Source organism: Anguilla rostrata, chromosome 6, assembly GCF_018555375.3.
Source record: "Anguilla rostrata isolate EN2019 chromosome 6, ASM1855537v3, whole genome shotgun sequence".
Classification (NCBI taxonomy): Eukaryota; Metazoa; Chordata; class Actinopteri; order Anguilliformes; family Anguillidae; genus Anguilla; species Anguilla rostrata.
This window is the reverse complement of record NC_057938.1, coordinates 8,431,743-8,456,709: the sequence shown is the minus strand read 5'-3', so window position 1 is coordinate 8,456,709 and position 24,967 is coordinate 8,431,743. Positions and strand designations below refer to the sequence as shown.

General features: G+C 42.6%; 1 protein-coding gene across 2 annotated transcripts in view; it reads left to right on the top strand.

Moving 5' to 3' along the window:
- Positions 1-6,649, top strand: part of st6galnac3 (ST6 (alpha-N-acetyl-neuraminyl-2,3-beta-galactosyl-1,3)-N-acetylgalactosaminide alpha-2,6-sialyltransferase 3) — an 85,333-nt gene extending 78,684 nt beyond the window's left edge. For both annotated transcript variants that reach the window (XM_064338164.1, XM_064338163.1), the window contains exon 5: positions 988-6,649. In XM_064338164.1, the coding sequence (XP_064194234.1) occupies positions 988-1,177 (190 nt within the window). In that variant the 3' untranslated portion in view covers positions 1,178-6,649. The remainder of the gene's footprint in view (positions 1-987) is intronic.
- Positions 6,650-24,967: the final 18,318 nt, after the last annotated feature.

The window sequence follows — 24,967 nt, the reverse complement described above, 5'->3', positions numbered from 1 at the left end:
TGAACGTGTCTCGTGGATATCAGCCCACACGTCGCATTCTTGGTGAAGCGAACCCCCAGCTTGTTGTAGACTGTAATGTGCTTGTGCACGCTGGTGCATTTGGTCAACAAGCACGTAGCGGTTTCGTCCACTGCGACCTCACAGGTGGGCGGCACGTGCCCGACGGTCTTTAAATTACAGTTGGCAGATTGCCGTTCTTTCACAAATCGGATGGCATAGCCAAGAGAGCTATCAGCTCTCTGAATTGTGTCCAGTGTAGAGCAAAAACCATCAGTCCCTCTGCGTGTATAATGTAGTAGCCTGCATGCCAAACGAAACAACGTGATTAGTTATTTAAGGTGGGTGTTTTACCTTCTCTCTAGTTGAGTCTGTTGTCACCTCACCCTTTTATTTTCTGAAACAATGGGTCATTTTAATCTAGACGGATTTCTTGTAGGTAATTTAGGCTTGAGGAAAGTGGCACTCGCGGTCGTGACCGTGAGCACGGCGACACGCGGAAACGTGTCGGGGAAGTGTCTGTCGTAATGTAATGCATGGAGCCGAACAGCCAGCTGACCCCACCGGCTCCCCCTCATAATTGAAATTCAACAGGTGGTGCGCTGAATGTGAAATGGAATTGATTTGTTTTTGGTGGAGCAATGTCATAGTTCCTGGAACCGGTTAAGGAAAATAAAATCGTTAATTTAGCGATTTAACCCATTTAAGGCTGAACTGCTACCTAACAGTCTATTTCTCGAGTTAAATATGCAATGAAACAGACTGTGCTGGTAGAGCAAAAACATCTTTATGTCTCTAAAATGTCATTCAAATGCTTCATTTAGTCTTTTTTTTTTTGTTGTATATATCAATAAAATAAAATATTATTTTCTACAGCAGGCTCAGTACATGGTATTTTAAGTAATATTGAATATTTAATTTTATGTTTAAAAACAGATCCAGAACTGATAACTGCAGAGGGCTCTCCCTCTCTCTGTCTCTCTGTCGCAGGACGGAAGGCTATAAGAAGGTGCCGTACCACTATTACGAGGCAGGAAGCAGAGACGAATGCGCTGAGTACCTCCTGCACGAGAGCGCGCCGTACGGGGGCCACCGCTTCATCACGGAGAAATCCGTCTTCGCCAAGTGGGCCAAAACACACGCCATCAAATTCCTCCACCCGGTCTGGTTGGTATCATGACCCGGACCACCTGAGACCAACTGTACCACGCTCCAGAACATCTCAAAACCTGCAACGTACAAGCTTCAGTTTATGTGAGGTCTCTCTCACACACACAAACACTCACACACACGTGCACATGGACACACACACACCAGCTATACAGCATCTACCCAAATCCATCCACTACCACCTGTGTGAAACCACCAAAATGTTTTCTCAGTTCGAGGGAACTAGAGAATAGTGCTATTGTTGTGGGATTGGAAACCTGCTTGGCACAGTGGTTGACATTATTGCACTTGTTCAAGAAACAGCAAATTATAAAATGGACACTGCGTGGGAGTGAACTTTCGTCAACAGAAAAATGCACCTTGTGAATGTTTTTTCAGCTGTGGAATTCTGAGCTCTGAATGAACAACATAACTGAAGTGAAGGCTACTCATCGGAAGTGGGTCCTGGTATTTAATCAAACCAACTAGAATTATCTTAAGTGGGATTTTATTGTAGTGTTTGCTGCTGTAAACATCATGGTGAAAAAATATAGCATTCGATATAGCACTGCTAGTACACAGGTGAATGCAATGGGAGGGTTGTGAACTCCTCGCTCAACTAGGAAAATCCTGCTTCATGCCCACCACTTAATATAGGCTGCGGTTGTATTTTGTTTTATTAATTCTAATAAACAGATGATTTGACTGGAGCATTCAAGCAGCTGAGCAAAAGCTTGAATCTCAACTGTGGCCATCTTTAAAATTACCCAGCCCCAGACTCAGAGTCAAAAAAAGTCCATCCTGTCTCACCCAGGCTAACAAAACTGACTTCTGATAGACATCTCTGCAGTTATTTTCCCCAGTCTGTGCTCGTACACCAAATTCAATCTTCCCCTATCCTCTGTGGAGGGCATAGCTTCAACAGCGGAGACTCTGTATTGGCCTTTTTTTGCCGTCCTCACATCTCGTAATCCAGGGGGGAGTAGGGCTGACATCCAGGGTTCCTGCCAGTGCTACCCAGACTCACACCGCAGTCCAACATCAAAGTTGGCGCTTCCCCAGCCCCGTTCGCGTTCAAAATATCATCCTCACTTCCTGGACTGTGAAAGTTCGACAGTTAGGCTACTTCAGCACTACGAAATGAAAGCGTCCGTATGCTATGTCGTGTTTTATCCCTAGCAGACCGACACACTCCCGGTAGTTTATTAGCACGACTCTGTAACGTGTTTTTTCGCGTGACGCCCCTAAGAGGGGAGTAGCTGTAAAACTGGCAGTACTGTTAATGTCATCTCGGCTGTGGAGAGGAGCGAGAACGCTCTCGCGTTCGCGGCGAGCTGGCTGATGTATGACATAAAATTATCTGAAAGTGAATTTTCAAATTTCGTGCCTGCGCTAGGTTGTACATTAACACAGTGAAATGCATTCTAATAACCTCACTTATTTAAACTTTATTTTTTTGTGCCTAACTTTTTTTTAAAACCCTTTTTCCTTCCTTAGATGTTCATTTTTTGCGTTGGATCACAGACAGTTACTGAAATGATTACGCCTTCACAAGCCTATTTGTAACCAACAGTATTCACAAATTCGCAGTGTCGCAAACCTTACGTTCTGACTTCCTTTTTTCAGCAGTATGTCTTTTTCACTCCTAGATCTATGTCTCCTGTACACCACTTACATGTAATAAATACTGCATGTGTCATGATAGGTGTATTTTGTAACTTTTGAACGAACCTGTGATTGTGACATTGTCTGGCAGCTCTGCAGCTCATCCTTTCACTGTTGCCTTCTGGTGTCCCTTGAATCACTCCGTAACATTAATATTGCATTATATTCGCATTAATATTCCATTATTTTGCATTACCATCAATAACACTCCTCCATCCAGCCCAGAACCTGAACTTGAATGCTCATGTAATATACATGTCTATACTGTTTCTTAAAATAACTATTCTTAACCAGCTGTAGGGATTTCTATCTATGTGCACCAGCAGAGCAGCAGCGTAGACCTGTCAATCAAAAAAAAAAAAATAACACTGGTAAAAAGAAGAGAAGTTGAGGTACCACGGGTGCTAGTTTCGCTTCCATGCAAATACGTGAGCTCATCTTTCGAAGTTGAAATGAATCCGTTCGCACAGAGTGAGGATGAGGGTGCAGTTTGAGGCGTGGCCTGTAGCAGTGAGTGGCAGGTGTGCGTTGCAGAGGCCTGGTTTGTGCTGAACGGCGCGTACCTGGGCTAGCAGTGTGCAGCTGGGTACAGTACGTGCGCTTGGCCCGTTCTGGAGGCCGCTCCAGCCACATGTGGAGATGGGCCATTCTCATCACCGCGGGCCTTCTGCGCACTGACAGCCGAGGCAGCGGGGGCTTCACCCCCACACACGTGTGCGTGCGCGTGTGCGTGTGCGTGCGCTCCGTCCAGAACCCTCCGTCTCGTTGGTTTTTTTGCCTGGCTCTTTGTTTGTGAGCGCACGAGAGAATTTTTGACAATCAGTCATTCCGCAGTCGACAAAGAGTGAATAAGTGATGATCGGGCCCGCCCACCTGAAATTGCAGACGCAGCTTTATTGATGTTCTCAAAGGACCTCTGAGAGGAAGCTCCGTGGGGCGCGTTTTGATTGAGCCACTGTGTAGCACGGGCCTATGGCAGACGCATACATACAGTCCCCGCCCCCTTTCCTTACTTTCGCTACCTCCAAAGTGAAACTGCAAGAAAGGCTTCATTAGGAGCGCTACGATGTCACATTAACCAACCAATCACTTTGCCTCCGTGATTTTGCCTCCGTGGACAGTCACTCCAGTGGCATGGCCACATCCTTTTCTTTCTGTGGGATTCCTATGTACATGGCCCAGGCCTGGCATGAGAAGGGTTAATCTGTCCTGCCACGCCTGGAGATGGCTCTTGGCATACATGCCAGACGTAGAAGTTGGGGGTCACATTGTCACTTTTTTTTTTTTGGTAATTTACCATAAAAATATTAATTGTGGTGATGTTCATTGTCGTGATTTTGTTTCTTGCGGAAATAATGAAGTCTTACCTCATTGTGACTTCTCGTAGCAAACGCATGCTTTGAAGTGCTCTCAAAATTCTTAGAAAACATTATGTAGAGGTAGGCTCGCATGCTCAGAGTGTACACGGAGGTAGGCCTTCATTGCTTTCTCACATAACGTGGCCTTCCTGTCTTGAGTGGTTATTGTGAATTCTCTTCTGTGTTACGTGTCGTGGGGCTAGCGTACATTTGTACCATAAATATGCATTTACAGGTTTGAAGATGTCTCTCTAGCTTTCTGAAGATTGCGGACCAGCCTATGTACAGAAAACACACCACACTCCTTTCTCTGCTGTACTGTATTAGCCACTTCCTGAACTCGTCATTAGTGAGAGTTTGCTAAAATAACATTAAAAGCTGTGCAAATATATATATATATGTTTTGTTTTCAAGGGCATGGCATGTTAAATACACATCATTAATCATTCCCTCCACTTAAAGTGAATGCACTTTTGGTCACTTTATTTGTCAGGTTTGCATCTCATGTCAGTGTTTTTACCACGAGTGTAATGACGAACAAATTATCAATAATTAGTTTTATACATTATTTTATTACTTCTGTCACTTTCTAGTACAGTATTTGCAAAAACCAATCAGTCATGCAATGAAACCAAGGAGGTTGCTAGTTACCCTTCAATGAACATGTAAGTGTATGAATGCACAGTGTTTTTTTCAGGGTTGGAGGTCAGTTCCATTTATGTTATAAATAGGAAGATATCCATATCCTATAGCGATTTTTCAATTAATGAATTGAAATGAAACTGACCTCAACCCTGGTGTGTATATGCATGATAGAGTCTATGGCAGAATTACCAGCATTATGAGCAACCTCTTTCTACAGACATAATAAATTAATAATGTATGGCATATCAGTGTGTGGGAACCATTAATATTTATTACTACCACTTGTTGTTTGAGTGTTTTTTTGCTTACTTTTTCATTTTGAAATGCAGTGGCAGTAACGGTAAAGTGTTCTCTGTCATCAAATCGGGGGAAAAAATGTTAATCCAGAAAATAATTTATGTCAGAAGAAAATTCAGTTTTTATCATTTTTTAAAATTTATTTCATTGTATCACCTTTACAAAAGTCCACCTTGGCCTTGTAGTTAGTGCATATGTAAGTGTGTCACACTCTGACAAATATGACTGGCCCTGTGTTTTTTTGCATGCCTGTAAAATGAACAATAGCACCAGTGTATTAAACCGATAACCTCACTTTTTCAAGCAAACGACTTCCAAGTCTGGGTGAATATGTTTTCTGCAATATGGAATGTATCTAAAACATTATGTGATTGATAGCCATTGTGCTAATTTTGTTTGTTTCTCATTAACATGCTAATGAACTTCACAGTAGTAGGGGGTAAAATGAGATTTTGTAAAATGCCTCTCCCATTATCTTATACACATCTACTTTATTCATTATTCATTAATTTTATTTACACCCTAGTGTTCCCTCCAGTAGAGAAATGGTTTATTGATACTATACTTGTCTTCTCCATTTTGGATTTTGAAATGCAGTTGATTCATTGTATTTGGTTGGGTGTGTATTCTTAACTAATCAAAAAGTTACAAATCCCTGCGATTTTTAATACGCACAGGATCTCCATGCGTGAATCCATACAGTGCAGTGTGTTGGGACAGCTTGTGTTCGTACAGACTAATGCACAATTGTGCATTATAAAATGATATGGTAAAACTGTCTGAACTGAACTTTGTTGAAGTGTTGGTGGTATGTGGCCAGCTTCAAGCATACTGTATATAGGCATTCATCGAGTGGAGTGGAGTTTGCAGTCGAAATTAATGTCTTTATTAATGTGATCAGTAAAAGCACTTACTATGAGTGCAAGGCGGGCCCTGTAGTCAGTTCCAGGTTTAAGCCTGGGTTATGTCATTTGTTTCATAGCAGCGGGATAAAATTTTCTTCTGTAAGGGATCGAGGGTGATTAAGTCAGCCTGTTCCTTAACTTAGCCGCCTCAGGCGATCCACAGTGGTGACTCCTGAGGCCCAAAATGGAAGAAATTAGAAGAAGGAGGAGTTGGTCAAAAACCTGTTGTGGAGCAGCCCTGGTGTTTTCCAATACCATGTGTACTGTAAAGACAAAAAATGTAAAGTTGAAATGTTTTGCCAAACTGTGGATATTGCCTTTAAAAGGTTAGAGAAATTCATTTTGTTGTGTATGTTTCTTGCATTGTTTACATTCCTGCTGTTTTAATGTGAAACCCTTGCTTTTTAAATGTGCCCTCAGTTATGTTTTTAATCTTGAAATATTTGTGTACTGTGTCCTTTACGCTGACTGTCATTTTTTTGCCATAGCCTTTTTTCTTTACACTATGTTTTTAATTTCCAGGTTGCCTGTTTGGCAGCAACATTTGTACATGGCAACACGTACATTTTGTAAATTCATATTTAACTATTGTTACAGTGATGTTTATAGAATAAATAAATGAACATAATTACAGCCTTTCCTTATTTCCTGCTTTTTGTACTCCAGCATAGTAGAAATTTAGAATCTTTAAAAATATTCTCTGGTATGTCTTTACATAGAAATAAATTCTAAATTAAATTCTAAATTAGAAAGATACCAAGAAATAATTGTTAAGAGATAGTAAATAACCCATACAAGGCCACTAAATATATGAAGATATTAGATCAATAAAGTTCAGTTAAATAATCTTCAACATTTGTCGTGCTATCTTATATAACTTTGAATTTGGTGTTTCAAAATGCCTAAATTGGTACAGCTTACCCCCTTTATAAACCAAAAACACTTTAATTGTACATTGTATAATCATTCTGTGATTAACTATTTTAACATACATGTTAAAATAAGACCAGGGCCTCTTTGATCCTAGTGAAAGAAAGATTATGCAGCTCATTATTTATGTTCTTTGTAAAATAAAAATGGCCTTGGTTATGTAAGTTATAGCATAACATTGTACTGCCTTTTTTGCTTGTGATTTAGGTGTATGTAATGCATTTCAGCTCAGCACAGAATCAGCTCCTTTGAGAATTAAATGTGGCAACAGAAATGCGATTTCAGTTTATGAATTCAAGCGCTGTCTTTCTTTCACATCTGTTTAAAAATAATTTCTCCATTTTTCAGTATTTCTCAGAAGCAAACAAATCTCCCCATGTAAACAAATCAGCTCCCCCTGGCACCATGTTGTCCTGTCACTTTTGTAATTAGCTGTGCCTCTCCAAGGTGAAATTATTTTCCCCAGCAGAACATTTCAAGGAGACCAAGAAATGTGAATCAAACCTGTCCTCTATTTTGTGCTGTATAACCACCACCATATAACCACCAGGCATATAACCACCACCATTTGCTTGTGTTTCAGTCCCATCTTCCATCCAGGCCATTTCTTGTAATTGTCTTGCAGTTCTTGTAGGAGTCCATTTTGAAATGCTTTCAGGAAGCAAAAAGCTAGGATGGAAAATGGGGGAGCAGCTGTGGGTGCGAATGCATCCGATGTCAGCCGCCTGACCCTCTCTGGGCAGAAGCGGCCCATTGTTACATTTTACTGAGTCAGGAACACCAGGGGCTGCCAGGACTTGGACGTGTCTGTTTCTCTTTGAGACAGAGATCTCACCTGTCACTCCATACCATTTAGACTCGGATGGACCTTGTGGAGTTCACCTGAGAGTGACAGTGCCCACAGTGTGTGCACACCAACCTGGTCTCACCCCTCTGTTGCTATGGAAAGATCATAGTCAGTCTATCGACTTGAAGGAAATGAGGTCAGGTTTGTATTAGAGCTGGTGATTAAATTTTTAAAATAACGTGTCAAAGTCAACCCTTACAGACCTGATTTCCTCAGGCTAGAGTTACATGCATTCTCTAAAAGTAAGGGCTGTACAGTACATTATCCACTATGTGAATGTGGCCAGTCAGAACATCTTAGAAAAGTGGAGAAAGCAACATGGACTCACTCCTTTTGCGTAAATAGGCTGACATCTAACCGTAGGGATGACAATACCATAATTCCAGCCTGGAATATTATTCATTTGGATTTTACGGTTTAATTGGGACCTAGAGTCTCAAGCAAATATGAGGCTGTGCACCTTTCAGGACCTTCAATAGCCTGCTTCGGCAATAATCAGGAGAAGAAAGCCAGCCGAGGGAAGCTTTCAGAAGCAGCGCTGGAATATGTGAGCGCCTGAGGGAAGGTAATTCAAGCTGACAATGTCTCTCCACATCGACCGAGGAGCGTCAGGCGTACATTACGCCGGACAGGATATTTCTCAATGTACTGCGAGCTGCAGGAAAAGGAGAGAGTATTGCCGAGCGGGCCATTGTGTGCTGAAAGAGCAAAGGCCTCTGGGACATCTGCGTTAAGGGAGGGTTATTGATGTTGCGGGTTTGAAGTCTCTGTGAACAGAAAACCAAATGGCTTAGAAGGTACAGCGCAGAATGGAGTATTATCACTGAGGGGAGAATTTTAAATGATCTCTCATGTGGTGTCTCTTTCTTCCAGTTTGAAAGCACCGCATAACTACGCAACTGAAATCTCAGTTGATGATGTAATTATTCAACTTTTTTCTTTTTTTTTGAGAAATGTAGTTGGGGTTAAACTACATATTAAATTAGTCTTTCTAGTTCCCTCACAATTCATGCTTTGACCAGCGGATAGGAAAAGGCAGTAGATGACAAAGAATTGGTCATCTCACAGTGACCTTCTGCCTGTAATGGAATCGGGTGCATTTTGTTTTCCCCACAGTTACAGCAGAGGACGTGGGGAGTGAGCACTGGTCACTTATTGTAATTCAGCAATATGACACCCATATGAGACCGATGGCTCCCTTTCTGGAGTCTCTTCCAGGAACACGTCAAAGAGGTCAGAGGGAGGTCAAGTGATTGCAGAATAGTGGCCAGCTGCCAGGTCCCTGTTAAAGGCTGAAATTCTCTCCCTCGCACTGGCAATCACAGGGCCTCCTTCCGTTCATTAACGAGTCAGAGCAATCAAGCCCATTAGCAAATCAGACTTTTCCACTACAAATGGGGTCAGAGAACAACTCTGTTTTATAACTGTGAACACACTTGTACAGTAAATACCGGGGGTCGGTAACTAAGTTACTAGTTGGTGGGGCGGAACACAGCCTCTGAATGAATAAGCCTATCGTTAGGCCTGCATTGCAAATGGCACATAAAATGCTGCTCACGTGTCTGAGCAGCAGGCCTACATAACAAAATCAAATTAATTCAAGCTGTAAAATCACCCATATCTGTAATTTCAAAAATTCTAATTTTTTCAACTTGATCTCAGGGGAGGAATGTTCACAATGAGTTTTCATGAATTTACATTGTTCAGTTTTTTTAAATAATGACCTACCTACCTGCCTTTTTGTGATTGCATGAATCTAAGTGATGAACTTAACCTAGCTAAACCTGGCTAAAACCAAAAATAGTCAATTCCTTTGCTGAAACTGCACCCGGAATCACACTCCCCAAGCGACACAGTTTGTTTACTAAAAGACTAAAAGAGGTGCATTGCATTGCTAAATAACTTAGCAGACCGCTACCTTCATCCCACAGCAATGGTACTGTAGACTCAGACCCCTCAACTATGATGTTTAAGAACCATAGACTACTGTTGAGGGGAAAGGATCTGGGCTAGAAGCACAATGATTTTACTGGACACCACCTTTACTCCAAGTGGCCTGAGAGCACAGACAATGTTACGTATTCCAAGTCAAGACTGTTGTGTGGTACTACAGTATATGCATTTTTTTTTTTTTTTTCGCAATTTAAATAAATTTGCTTCTGCCATTTAACCCAAGGTGAAATGTAGCTCTGTTCACACTACACTAAAGAAATCATTTTGGCTGTATTAAGTGGGTCAAAAAAAACTTCTGTGGAGCCAGTCCATGTCCCTCCCAAGGTAAATACAACCCATACACTTTATATGTAGGTGCAGTCTCACATCCTAACCATATATGAATGTGTCAAGGCTGAGTTTGAAATGAAAATTGTAATGTGTGCTTTTGCTTGCTCAATGAGATCTATATCAATAAACCATTCATCTAACTATAAGGCCACGGAGACAGCTGTCATCAGCATTTGAATGACTGCCCCATTCAATATACATTGATGGCAGCAAATGACATAGCTCAGTGGGGCTAGTCCAATAGCAGCTAACCAGAGGCAGCAGTGGTGATTTATACACAAGAGAAAAGAGAGCCTTAATCTCACCCTGAAAATTGTGACTCAGCAGTATTGACTTCATTTATATTATTACTTTATTATTATTATTTATTTATTTTCCAAAAGTGCAAATGTTAAATTGCAAGTGTAGCCATTATCGTTTTCATGTTGTTATTTTGGGTAAGGAGTTGGTCTTGTGAGCTGAAGGTCACAGGTTTGATTCCCCGGTAGGACACTGCCATTGTACCCTTGAGCAAGGTACTTAACCTGCATTTCTTCAGTTTCCAGCTGTATAAATTGATACAATGTAAATGTTATGTAAAAAGTTGTCTAAGTCGGTCTGGATAAGAATGCCTGTAATGTAATGTAATAAATGTAAGAGATATTTCTGGAATGACTGCTCACTGATATGTGTCTCACAGCTCGCTCAATTCAGTGCCTCTTCAGAGCACAGCGGTGTTCCATGGGCAAGGGCACAGGAAGTGGGAATCAGGACAGGCACAAAGCGGAGATGTGTGCTGGAATAAGGGTGTGCCATTTTGCAGAGTACAGCCAAATACCCGCGGGACCAAGCTGAGCAGAACGCAATGCCCACCCAGGCTGCTGATCTCCTCTGGGAGATTTTAATCCCACAGGTCTCACACACCCCTCTTCTGTGAGCACAGTTGGTCGGAAAAAAATGGAGCGTGTATGATGATTGGCCTCAGTTGTATTCGTGGCATAAATATATTTGTTCTCTACCTTTATAGGTTGTTTCTTTTCATGTGTATTTTCACCAGGCTGAACATTCAACAGGTTCAATCTTCTGTGCCCACCCAGCTCTCAGGCTTCTGAGATGATGTCACACTTAAGCAGCGACAAGACAAAAGAGGAATTCTTAGTCACAAATGCAAAAAAAATCCCTTGTACTTAAAAAAAATGTACATGAATTAAGTAATGCTTCTTTTGATGCAAGCTGTATATTTAAAGCTCGACATGATATTGAATGTGAACTTGAATAAATAAACGTATGCGAAATTTGCCAAAATCAAAATAACAGGACTCACTAAGGCAATGCGTCTAGGATCTTGTTCGGATCAGCTAAAGTAAATAGCAGACTTTATTTTCAGGGAGATTTTCTTTAAATAAATGAGCAGCTGTATACTGTGTCTGGCATATCAGTCATCTAGATGCAGCTAAGATGTTACCACCCTCCGCTCTCCAGCACTGCGGTGCTCTATCCTCCTCCTGTGCATCATATTAATTTTTTAAGGGAGGTCAGGCACAGAGGGGGGAAAGAACCGCTCAAGGGATGTCAGTGAATTACAGGGTACAGCAAAGCAGTGTCCAGCTGTGCTGCTGGTATAGATTCCAGCAGAAGGTCATTCTCACCCGGAAACAGAGGGGCCTACTCCAGGAGAGACCCGAAAAAACAGGGTGCGTGAAAGCAGGGGTTCGACCCAGACCTCTTTTCTGCCTCCCCGCTTCCGTGTCAGGATAGGATTGCCGTCAACCTTGACGCAATATGAACTTCCGTTTTTTTTTTTCTTAGCACCACAAGCGGTTTCATTATTCTGACAGTAATTGTCCCCCTTTTAAATTTTTTTTTTTTAATCTTCCAACAGCCCTCATTTATTGCTTCAATCAATTATGGGAACGGATGCACCCGTGTGACGGCAGCTGCTCTAAATTAGTCCCGGGTTTTAATGAGGCCTCGTTTGAGTGATGATACGAGCCCCAAATTGACAGCGTCGTCGAATTGCGAGCGGGAACACCGGCGGTTCCCAGCAGCGGCGGCGCCGGCGCCGGCTAACATTCAGGGGACCTGTCCCGCGCCGCGCCGTGCCGCACCACGAGCGTGAGAACGCCTAAAAAAGAGCTGGACTGTAATCCTCCGCGAACTCCGGCGATTTGACAGGAAGGAACGGCGAACCCGCAGCCAGGCAGCGGTGGATATGAGGAGCTTTTATCGACCGCGTTCTTGGCTTGTCAGTTCACAAGAGTTGGCCCCCATTTAAGTCTATCAAGGAAGGGTTAGAACACGTTGTCTTTTAAGCTAAATGGGTTCCCGGCAACCGGAGGCAGAGCAGAGGTAAAGAATGAAATGTTTCTAAAGGAGACCTGAATGCACTTCCGCTGCTTAAGAGCCATGTGGTTTCTTCACTAGAGTATGCACAAAAGATATGAGTCAATAACTGGAGGGGGGGGGGGGGGCAAATAAATGATTTACAGCCATCAAGCTCTCTCATTTCCCAATCCAGCTCCCTCAAGCTGCCCATCTAATCACTCCCCAGCTTCAGTGGATAAATAAATCCTTGACTCTCTGACTCAGCTGAGGTTTGGGAATGGAGCTCAAAATATATGCCCTGCTTGAACCCGAGAGCTTTTATGCAGGTCTTTCAAGCTGCGGTGTATATGCGCTGCTACTGAAAGAGCTGCATGAATCGGACTCTATCAGGTTTGTTTACTTAATAAGCAGGGACAGTACACCAAAGAAGTCCCTTCAGGCAGGTGTCTGTTGACACTTTGACACTGTTCCCCTCCTCCTGGATCAGGAGCCACAGCACACTGACACTGTTCCCCTCCTCCTGGATCAGGAGCCACAGCACACTGACACTGTTCCCCTCCTCCTGGATCAGGAGCCACAGCACACTGACACTGTTCCCCTCCTCCTGGATCAGGAGCCACAGCACACTGACACTGTTCCCCTCCTCCTGGATCAGGAGGCACAGCAGACTGTGACACTGTTCCCCTCCTCCTGGATCAGGAGCCACAGCACACTGACACTGTTCCCCTCCTCCTGGATCAGGAGCCACAGCGGACTGTGACACTGTTCCCCACCTCCTGGATCAGGAGGCACAGCACACTGACACTGTTCCCCTCCTCCTGGATCAGGAGCCACAGCAGACTGTGACACTGTTCCCCTCCTCCTGGATCAGGAGGCACAGCACACTGACACTGTTCCCCTCCTCCTGGATCAGGAGGCACAGCACACTGACACTGTTCCCCTCCTCCTGGATCAGGAGGCACCGCAGAAGGAGGCACAGCCTCTCTTAGGGGAAAGAGGCGTGACCGCAGCCCGGCCTCAGCGGCCGCCCCTCTTTCACGGATTCCCGCCTCCCGCCATTAATGCTGGGGCGCCGCTGCCTCTCCGGAGACTTGACGCGCATTTGCATCTGCAGGGCAGGGGCGGCCTGCCAGCGCCCGGGGCAGGGCAGTGGGGGGTGTTGGGAGGGGGGGGGGGGGCGTGGAGCCAAAGCCTCCGGCAGACATCTGCTGAGGGCGCGCTGACGTTCGAGGGCCCTCGACCCACGGTCGCCGTGACCGCCACGCCCCCCTCCCTTTCATCCCGCTGGAGCCGCGGCCCGTTCTCCCGCCATTCTCCTGGCCCCGCGGGCTCCAGGCTCAGGGCCAACACAGCGAGGGGTGCCTCAGGACCCCGACCGCTGGATCTCAAACACCTCCTCCATGTGGAGCTCCCCCCTAGCGCAGCCGTGGCTGGGAAACATCTTTTTTCTTTTTTCTTTTTTTTTTTAAAAAGCAAATCTGAGAAAACCAGGAAAACAAATTTAATGAAATGGAAAGGGGACACAGATTTTAAGAGTGGTGGACGCATTACTTTAAAAAAAAACAGATTTCAAAAAGAAAGTACCATTACAAATTTCACCCACCACACGAAGGAGGACTGTTGAAAGTGCTTTTGATAAGCAACAAAGATGAAACTACAAAATGACTTCTAATTGAATGCAATTACAATTAGGCATTAACATGGTATTAAATGGAACAGGAAGACAATCTAGCACAAAGGCTTCAGGCAAAAAGCTTGGAAGGGCATGTTACTGTTTTACAGGAAGGGGGAGAAAATGCTACCCACTATATTACACTGTTATTGATATAAAGTGGTATTGGTTTTACGGCTCATTGTGTTTGTCCATGCTGGATGAACTGGATGGGCCCGCCATTTCTCTGGTGGATCCACAGCAATGTCTGCCACGGCTGTGGGTCAAATATGTATTTCTAATGCTTTTAACTCTTTAGATGCCAGTAAAAAAAAATATATCAACACTCCTGAATGCTCAGTGAAACATGTTACTAATGGACAGAGAAATTTGACTGCGATCCTACTATTGGTCAAAAAATAATAATATTTTTCTCTTAAATTTGTCAGTAATGTGCTGAATTTTTATTGATGTTTAAACGGTTTGAGTATTTCAAATAATGTATTTGGACATTTGTCTGATGGTCTTTTTTAGCTTTCTGCCTTTGTGGCCCCTATTCCAAGCTCCATTAGACCCAAGGGGGAAATTTCATTAAAGGCATGAAATAGACTCCGGAGAATGAACAGTTTCAGCTGCAAAAAACGATCACAGGAAGAAAAAAAAAATCATCTGAAAAACAAGCCCCTCAATTGATTAAGTCTGTGTAGATATCCAAATCAGATCTCAAACCTGCGGCCTGCGAATGCCTAAATGTGTTCAGCACAGCCATTCAAACATTGATCCTGCTTGATAATGTTGTTCGGCGCAGACAGGGGGAAATGGATAAGAGATGGATGCTTGTTCGCCGCGGCTAGATTGCGCCGTGGCTACCGTGTAACCAATGGAGGCAGGCTAACACCTCGGGGAGAGAGGGCGGTGCCGCGGGGGCTTTTTAAAGAACGAGTGAGTGAGATGAGTGCCGGGAAAAGTGCTTTCATCCTCCGCAGGACAGCTTCCTGACCTGGCGACCCCATCACACAAACGCAATAAGACAGTCCGGGACCACCAGCGATGCTCTAGAGACTGTTTCTCTGAGAGCGCCGGCCACACACCAATAACTTCAGAGCGCTTCTCTTTCACAAATTTTTATCTGCGAAATATGTCCGCACAAGCCTCGCCCTCCGTGAATCGCTGGTTGAGTTCTGTTCGTAATTTGTAATTAGCAGTGAGCGAGGTGAGCAAACAGTACGCTATGGCAGTATGTCTTTCGCCGAAAACCTCAAATGTCTGGGATGCATGGAGGGTGGATTCAAAAGGAAATGATAATTGAAAGATTTTTGTAATTAAAGAAAGTATGCCTCGTGGCATTTGCTTTTTTTAAAGCAGGTTTCGCCTTGCTGACCTTACCCAGAATGCGATGACAAACAGCTAGGAAAAAACATCCGGCAATGTGTGCAGTGAGTACTAATTAAATGTAACAATAAAAGGACACGATTTAACAAACATAATTCAATTTGCAGACAAGGGATGGAGAAAACCAAAAAATGAATCAAGCTAACTATTAAATAATGCCATGTACAACGAATACAGCATGTTTTTATTTTCCAAATTGGTATTGTAGCTGTATTTTCTCACTCTTTTATTGAATTGTATGGTAGCACCTTGACTGCAGGTCAGTCAGTCAGTTTCTTCTGATTGCAAAGCATCACATTTAAAAATATTAGCTTCCTAAAATGAATGAGGACCTAGTAAATATTGAATGAAGTGCAGACTTGCCCGTTTGACTTTGTACTGTACAGGCCAATAGTATTCAGCCACTTGTGGTGTTTAAAAAAAACCTGAGGTACAGAGGAATTCAGTTAATATATGCACATGTATTGAATATAAAATCATTTTTCAATTTCTACCTGCAATAACACAAAGCGATTCGTTTTTCTCAAAAATAATATTAAAACATGACTTTCCACAAAACAGCTTACTACTTCTCAATTAAACAAATTATTGAAAGTTATCCAATAATTTTGCAAATGTAGGGGTGGGAGGGAGGTGGAGGGATAGTTCCATTGACTGAAATCTTACCTACCTTAAGTTTTTTAAGCCGTCCTAAACATTGGCCTAGTGTCAGTAAATAGGCCTAGCTATTATAGCCTATCCATTGCCTGTAGTGTCAGTAATATAGGCACTAAAGCTGCAAAAAATATAACGAAGAAGAAAGAGTTAGGCTTAGATGTGTGGGGCCAAGTAAACATATTGTGGAAACTTTGTTATTCAATAAATGTACATACAGTATATATAAGAAGAATTCTTCTTGATTTTATTAAACTACAGGTGGCCGAATACTATTGGCCTGTGCTGTATAATTACTGATAACAATAATCCTGATGTTGAATGGGGTCACACAATCATGGTGCACGGCTGCTAGCTTTACTGTAGGGAATAGCCCTATTATAGCCTTATTATATGAGCCTGTATCCATCTTTGAGCAGAATCTCTTTAGCACTATAGATCTTCAATTTCTATGCAATATTCCCCAGCTAAAGACACTGTCTTCATTCTGTACCTGGCTTTTTCCCTTAGTGCACAATTTCCTTTATTATCGCAATCATATGAAAAGTGTGGAGCATTCAGTCTACGGCCCATTGTTCAAAGCCCGAGTGATGAGTATTTCAATTCTTGGACATCAGCGAAAGTTTGGCGGGCTCTGAAATTAATCAAAAATGCTGTGTAAGAACAAAAATGGCTTCAATTTTCTACTGAAAGATAAAAATAAAGCACCTTAGCTGTTAAGCTGTACTCTAGGTCCCCATTAGCTTTGAGCATGCTGAGAATCACAATTGCGTGCTGACAGATGCTTTAAACAACTGTGGCGTGGACAATTGCAGATATTTCATTGTTTCTGAATAAAGCAGTATTCAGGACCCAAGGAATAATTTCTTGGTTTCGTCATGTGATGACTGTCACATTTACATCAACATGCTCATGACTGCAAGGCCACTTCCTTGAACTCGACATGGTTGTTCTCCATGCCCATAATCTGTTCATCTCTGTTATGTGAGGGGGCAGTGTTGTGTGGTGCTATTGCATGCATCCAGCCATGGGTTAATGCGCGATGAACTGGATGCACTCTTAAATAATATAAGTGAGAAAAACTGTGCCAAATCCCAGCCAGGTGTTCCTGTTGCTGTCATGAGGCGATGTCCCAAAACATTACTACAGAGTCACAGTGGAATCCCAGATTAGGTGTGCTGTAAAAGAGATATATACCGTTAGCCTGTGGGGCTGATACACTCAACCCAGCCCCTCACAAGTTATGGTGTTAGGGTAGCATAAACGTCCCGGCGTTATTGCCTTGATAAACACCAGGTGATCAAAGCAGAATAACAAGCTTTAATTGATGGGAAGTGCCACTTATCTCTGCGTGTCTCACGTACCCCCTGCCGCTGAAATATGGACAAATTGATCATTACGGTTCTGCAGAACTCCGGATCACATTATCCATTTAGGAGACGGGGGGTAGGGTATACAGCAGGGATGGCAGAAGGGGGCTCCGTCGTTGGTGCGTGCTAACCAGTCACATGACGCAGTTTCCGGGACACCCCCCCCCCCCAGGCCATGTGTCTGGCCTTGCAGGTGCGATAAATCGAGACGGACTCATGGCGCCATTTGGCAGTCTGTGGAGATATTAAAAGCTGGCTTTTGCTCACTCCCTACCACTGAGCCCATCATCGGGCAGACACTGCAGTGAGAGAGAGAGATCAGCCGATCTGGTCATTTTCCACAGGCGTGGAGCAAGGGGGGGTCCATTACTTATTCATTTACTGTAAATGTTAGCCCTGTAATAGGAACGGAAGTAAAGGGGCCAGAGTCACCTGGGGCAAAAAGTAGCCCTGATTCATTTCCTCGCATTTCTGCCGCAGAAACTGAGATGATGGGTTTTTGGAAGACCCTGTGAATGTAATTCATTTAAAAGAGTTTGCGATCTAACTGCGTGTTAATGACAGTGAAGAAAAAAGGGCTCATATTGTGAGGTCCTCTGCAAAATGTAATGTCAGTGGAAGGGGGCATTCTGTTTCATCCTATGCTGTGTGGCAAAATTTTATGGCTGATCTCTGTTAGACTGAAATGTGCCCCACATCACATGCACGTCACAGGTTAGCATTGTTAATACGGACCCTGGCAAAAGCCACTATTAGCAAACTCTAATACTGACTTTGCCTGTTATCAGAAGGAATAAACTTTTTTTGGCAAAGAAAAGAATGTGTCTGCAGCTTTTACACTGAGGCATTATTAAATTAAAGTTTTATTATGACAGTATGCTGAGAATTCTGTTTACTTAACAGTTTTAGTAAGTGGTAAATTTTTTTCTTAATCTGTACTGACCCACAAGCTGACATACTGTATGAACAAGCAGTTAAAAGGACAGTAAACATAAACATAAACATGCTCTCTAGGTGTAGCCGAGTGTTAAAAATGCAATGCCGTTTCTAAAGTTCAGTATGGATGTAAAAAAAAATTAATTAGTCCGACTGCATGATTACCCAAAGGCTCTACCCCGATATTTCAGGGAATTTCCTGTCCCAGAAGGACCTCTCTTGCTCGATTAACCATGTCTGATGAGCAGATGCTATTTTTCATGCGGCCGATGCTCCCGTTCCATATTTTCAATCTGCTTTCCACCACGCTGCTCTCTGGGGGTATGTCTCCACTGCATGCTACCTCTCTTCATTTCCACTGACCCCCCCCTCTCTGAGCTTGCACCTGACCTGGCACATCTCAGAGCCTTGTGGTGCCAAAGACTTCCTTTTCACGCCCCACACAGGGATGTTAAATCTGAGTCATTAATACTGCTTAACCCCCCACCCCCACATACACACACACACACACACAAGGGTCACGACTAGTTTATCAGATGCTTTTTTTTTCTCCCGGAAGCAGTATGGCAGCATTTGCATATTCTTCGCCACACGGGGAGTGAAATGAGATTGCAGCTTTCATCCATCCGACTTGAATCCCATCGAGGTTTTCCTGTTTGATAAGGGCTCAGTGCTGTTTATCACTGGGACGTTCCTGCTCCACAAACCAACACATTTGCAATTCACATATCACATACAGGCTTTTACAAATGGCTGCTAGCTCTTTAGCCTTTTGTTTCAGTGCATGGGTTCCAGTGAAACTAGCACTAACGTGGGAGAAGAATGTTAAACGACCTACAGTAAAAAAAAAAAAAATGGAACCCCTGGGTGTGGTGTTCACGGTACGGACTCACAGAGAGAGCTTCGCATACATGACTCTTCACACAGTCACGTGTGAGCGTCTTCGTTTGCGCACTGCAGCTATGGCAACACAAGAGCCTTCCTTGAAGCACAAAGGAATGCTTAACATACAGTCGGAGCTGTGATGAGAAAGGTCGAGCATTAGGCATGTTAATGAGGCCCGCCAGAAATAAAGGTCCTTCCCAGCATCCCCTACTGCTTTTAACGGTAAACAGTGCCATCAGTCATGTTTACTCACCCACTCCACCTTAATACAATGCCTGGCCCCGCTGTCTGCGTGCACCTGTGAGAAATCCTTTCAATACCCATAACCGAAAATCAGTTCATTCTTCTCAGAGATCTCTGCAATGATAGGCTTGTTTGGCAGCCTGGAAACTTCTATAGCCATCATTCTGACAATGAAGCACGGTGTCACAAATTGCTTCTATAAATTGTACAAAGAAAGAGCACTGTACTCCCTCCGAGCTTAGTAAAAACTTGCAAATTCCCCATCTGTCTGGAAAAATGGCTGGAAAGACACATTTAGCCTGCTATTTCAAAAGCTGCAGGCTACTACTCTCTACTGTACTCATAAACTAGAGCCCCATACATAATCCATTTACAGCTTGAAATTCAATGTGCTAACAAGCAGAACTTGCTATTAGTTATAAAAGTAGGAATGCTGGCTACAGTATACCCATTGCTGGCTACGAGATACCTCTTTTGAAATGAACACATTCAATTTTGTCATGAAAAATTATAGGCACCATTTGCACATAGTTTATGATGAAAAACCTAAGGCCGGATAAATTGGGCTAATAGCTGTTGTCAGAAATCATTTGTTGTAAATCAGGAGCATACTCTATTAAATGGCGATGCGCTACAATGCTTCCTCACACTGCACATCTAGTATCACAGACATGTGTTCATGGTTGTGACATTTATCCAGACGAGGACACCCCTCATTACACAAGTCTGCCGAGACTGGGGACAGTGGAATGATAGTTGTCACCAAGACAAAGCGTAACTCATGGCAACTGTTAGCTCAGCACCTTTCATGTCCGCTCCATCGATTTCCAGTTGGATGAGATGCCGGCAAAATCACTTAGCGCATTTGACGTAAAATGGACAGTGCGACCCGCAGCTTTTTCTCCAGTTCCTGCGGATTGTTACCGCGACGTGGCACGTAGGTTCGCATTAATTTGATTTGGAGTGGGCTCGCGGGTGATGGTTAAAGCCTCGGACCGCTATAATAGTCTCAGCGAACATCCATAACTCCGGAGTTTCAGAGCCCAGGGGTGCTGGATTGATAGCGCACAGACATCTGTCACGCGGATGCAATCCTGTTTTGTGCTTCCTGTGATCGGGGAGGGAAGCTCTCGAGCAGAAATTTGCGGCGCCATTCATTATCAAATGCCGTGCCTTTGAAAGCTTGAGGATAGATAGGTTAATACTGACACTGACCCTCACTCTTCCTCTCACATGCAAAAAACATTTGGACAAAAACTTACTTTAATTAAAATAAAATAATAAAAAAAACACTGAAAGTACTCCTTTGTAAAGGGTTGCAAAACAGACAAAACAAGTTGATCACTTCATATCACTTCAGTTGCTAATTCCAAAAATAATATTATCAAAATTTGATCTACTTTTTTTCTCTCTGAAGATGCCTAGAATCCTATTTGCAAGGCTGTCTCATTTACCAGGATTTCCTGTCAATTCATAAGTATGCTTGAGAACATAATGACAAGAATGGGCTGCTCAGTGTACGTAGGCTTGTCGTTTACCCTCAGAGTATGAGCGTACCTAGCACAGCATCAAGCCTGCACAAGAATAGCCTACCCAGAGTCTATGCCTCTACTAAATGACCTGTCAAACTGTCCAGTGCAAATTTACCTTGAACTACCTGTGCCCCGTTGTTCTGCTGACTGAACTCAACATGAAAAATCAATTTTTGTTCACCTTGTCAACCCCCTTTTTGAATTGAAACCTTCAAATCGCCTTTAATCTCCTGTTGCTAAACCTAATATAAAGCATCTTAACTATTTCCTCATAGCCTTTCTGTTTCATACCAGGAACCCATTTAGTTTGTATTTTTTACCCAAAACGTGGCATGACAAAGGCATTGTATAAAATTGATTAATACAACCTCCTTTGATTTATACTCAGTATTGGTATAAAGCTTGTACTTTGCTCTATACAGTATGTTAGCAGCCAGCTGGCATTTCTTAATTACAGTGCAATGCCTTGATCCTGACCGATTTTTGTCAACTACTACTCCTACGTCATTTTCAAATTGAATGCATTCTAATTTTGTATATTCCCTTAAATGCAGAACTTTGAACATTTACCTATATTGAATATAATCTGCGAGTTTGTGCCCACATATGTATTCTGATTCAATCTAGAGAGCTACTCTTGCCAGCTAGTAGCTCCACATACTGTATGCACTCAAGTGCACCTGTCACGGGCAGACAGGGACAATCCCAGCAAATGAACCCCTACCACTGTGGGCATCACTACGGCCAGCAGGGCTGCAAGCCACACTCGGCACTGGGCATGCTCAAGAGTCAATAACTGTAACTATATAGGGTGTCACTAAACCGAACAGGTGCTTTTCCAGAATGAGCCATAGGTCATGCAGCTGTCTGTCATATGAAATATATATGAAATCCAATGCACGGGGGGCAAATCGGTGGCCATCAACGGAAGTCCTTGATGTTTCCCATTTTTCTTTGTGCCCCTGTTGTTGTCATCACCTTAACAACCAGATTTACATTTAAAGTGAGGGGTTAAATTTTGATGTTGGGAAAAAAGTATTTGAATGAGAAAGGGGAGGGGGGGGGGGGGTGGAATTCGATCTTGAATATTGTCTGTGTCATCAAACCCAAAGATCTGTAATTCTGGGAAGCAATAACCTTATGGTAAATTTCAAGTTTGAACCTTGCATGAGCGCTTGATACATCAACTTTGTATCACTGTTATTGGCTGCTCAGTCTCCTGATTCAGCCGGCCCCACAGATCCTATCTGATGGTGCCGTACAACATGGCTGAACCCCCCCACCACCACCACCATTAGCAACCCTGGTTGGTGAAGATAAGTTCAACCCCACACAGCCTTGTACTAAATATAAAATAACTAAGAACAATAAAAAATCTTGTTCAATAACACCTGTGAATCATGGTTGAAATGTGTGCCTGCTAGTACCCTCTTCACAAATAAAGTATCACTGTATTTATTAGTTTTGCTTTTATATTTCCCCATGCCTTTTGTAATAACTGACTAAAATATCAACCTGGGTATATCTTTCTCATTGACTTCATTGCATTGCAACTTTATCTGTAATTTAATCTCTCCAGAATTAAATTTTCTACGCAGTAGCTTTCAAGCATGCTGATAAAAGATAAATGTAAACAATGAAAAGATCTAACTAAAGAAAATAAATCACAATCAAGATGGTGATAATAAAACAATGTATGAGGCTGCATCTCACATATTGCACCAGTCCTCAGGGGTTGCTATTCTGATTTGATTACTTTATAGGTTTGGTTAGGAAATATTGATATATTTGAAACAAAAATAGTCAGTAGGAAAATCGTTTCCTAATTTTGTTTTGTAGGGGGAAAGTGGTAGCTTATCACATTTCTAAAGTGTGTCCCGCATGATTCGATAAGTGACGACACCTGGCAGTGTTTTTACGTTTGTTTTCAAAATGCTGCCAAGGTGTGGCCTGGGTTTTTCAAAACACTGCTTAAATCCTCTTTGGTGTGTGTTCAGGGACACCATTTCAGATTTTACCTACCAGCTTAATAAGGGCCTGAAATGTTATAAGGTCAAATACCTTCCATTATGCTCATAATGCTTGTTTCCACCTGATGTGTCGCAGAAAGGCATGAACAGAAATTGAAGTTGCCCATTCAGAACAATGGAGCTGTTGCTATAGGATACATTGAACTTAATGAAGTGTGATGTCACTTTCAAGCTTAGGTGATGGCCATAGACAGTTCCAGCGTCTCGGATCTGGTTTTTTGTCCCATCCCAAGCTTTAATTGGACGATTGGATCAGTGGATAGGCCGAATAAATGCAAGTGACAGATTGTTTAAGGTTTCTAATTCAGAGACTGAATAGATACAGGTATGTGGCATTCCAGGAACAGGACCACCCACTTATTCCATTCTATTTAGAATTAAACTGAAGGTAGAGCTTTAATACATTCACATGTGAAGTTGAAATTATGATGATGTAAACTGTATCATTACAACACCAACTCTCCTCACTGTCAATCTTCGTAGTTAAAGCCACAGAGATCTTCATGTGCTGCACTAAATGTTAGTAATGAATGAATATAAATACTGTGTGATATATGTCCTATTACTTAGCTTGGCTTTTACTTGAAGATGATTGATGAGGAATTCTGTAAAGTATAATGAAAACCATTCTGTTCACGTTTTTCAAGATTAAAGTTACATTGGCACCATTTATTCAGCAAAGGCCAAGAACCTGACCTTGAAAAATAACTAAAATGGTTCCAAAAAAGGAGACCCCTCTGTTTGGTATTTATTGGTATGGCCTCTCCACATAGCTTTTCCCCACTGTTCCCTTCTTCTTCCTGCTACCTCATCTAGTGGTGGTGTCCCATATCCAATTCAGCCTTGTTTATTCCTACCATTACCTCTGCAGTATAACCGTAGGCTAACCTTCATCACCCAATCTTCCCCCAACACCTCTGCAAACCCCATGTGAACACCCACTGTTGCTCAGATGATTACCCTGCTCTCTCCAAGACCCCCAGCAGAGGCAGCCTCATTCTCCTAACTTTGCACCAAGGTGGTGGAATGAGTTGTGTGTTGCTGTGTGGCTGAATTTATTGTAGGCTTATTAAAGACTTGCTCTTTAGGGAGCACCCAAGCTCCCTAGAACAAGTCCAGTACTGGAAATATATTCTACTGTAGACAGTACCTGTATCTGCCTCAGTGTGGCTCTTTCTTAAATAGCATTCATGTGTATACGCATTTAATATTTTGCCTGCAAACTTCTGAATGCCCATTAGCCTTTCAGTTTGCATTTTCTGTGCTTAGTAGCCTACATGTCTATATCGCACTTGCATCCTGGATAAAGAATATAATGCATTATAATGAGATTTTCTTGTAATGTAATATAATGAGAAGTCAGGCACAAAACCAGGTACACATGAATCCAACTTGCCATATTATAATATTGTTCTGTGCGCATAGGTCCGCGTTTTGTGTGTGTTTTTTAAAAATTCCATACATAAAGATAGGCGACTGCTGACTTACTAGTATTTTAGTCGTTTTGAGGAAAAAAGATTTAATTGCCACCTTCTGATGTCGAGAGATTGAGTCGTCTTTGTGACGACTTAAAACGTATTAATGTTACCATTGCAGATTCGTATTTTAATTACAAACACTGTGGGGTACAGTTCAGTTAAATATGATCGACATATTGCCAAATCGCACCAATATAATACTGGCCAATGTGTAATGCCTATATGCCAGTAGGCTACACCATATATTTTACAAGCACGATTCTAAATATTTTAAACTCGGAGATAACTACAAAAAAATATTCGGCGGAGTGTAAATTGCTGTAAAATGTAGATTCCATTGTTTAAGATATCCGTAGTATAATATAAAACACAGTGCACTTTAAGACCATGCAGACCACAGCGAATGGCAACATCTG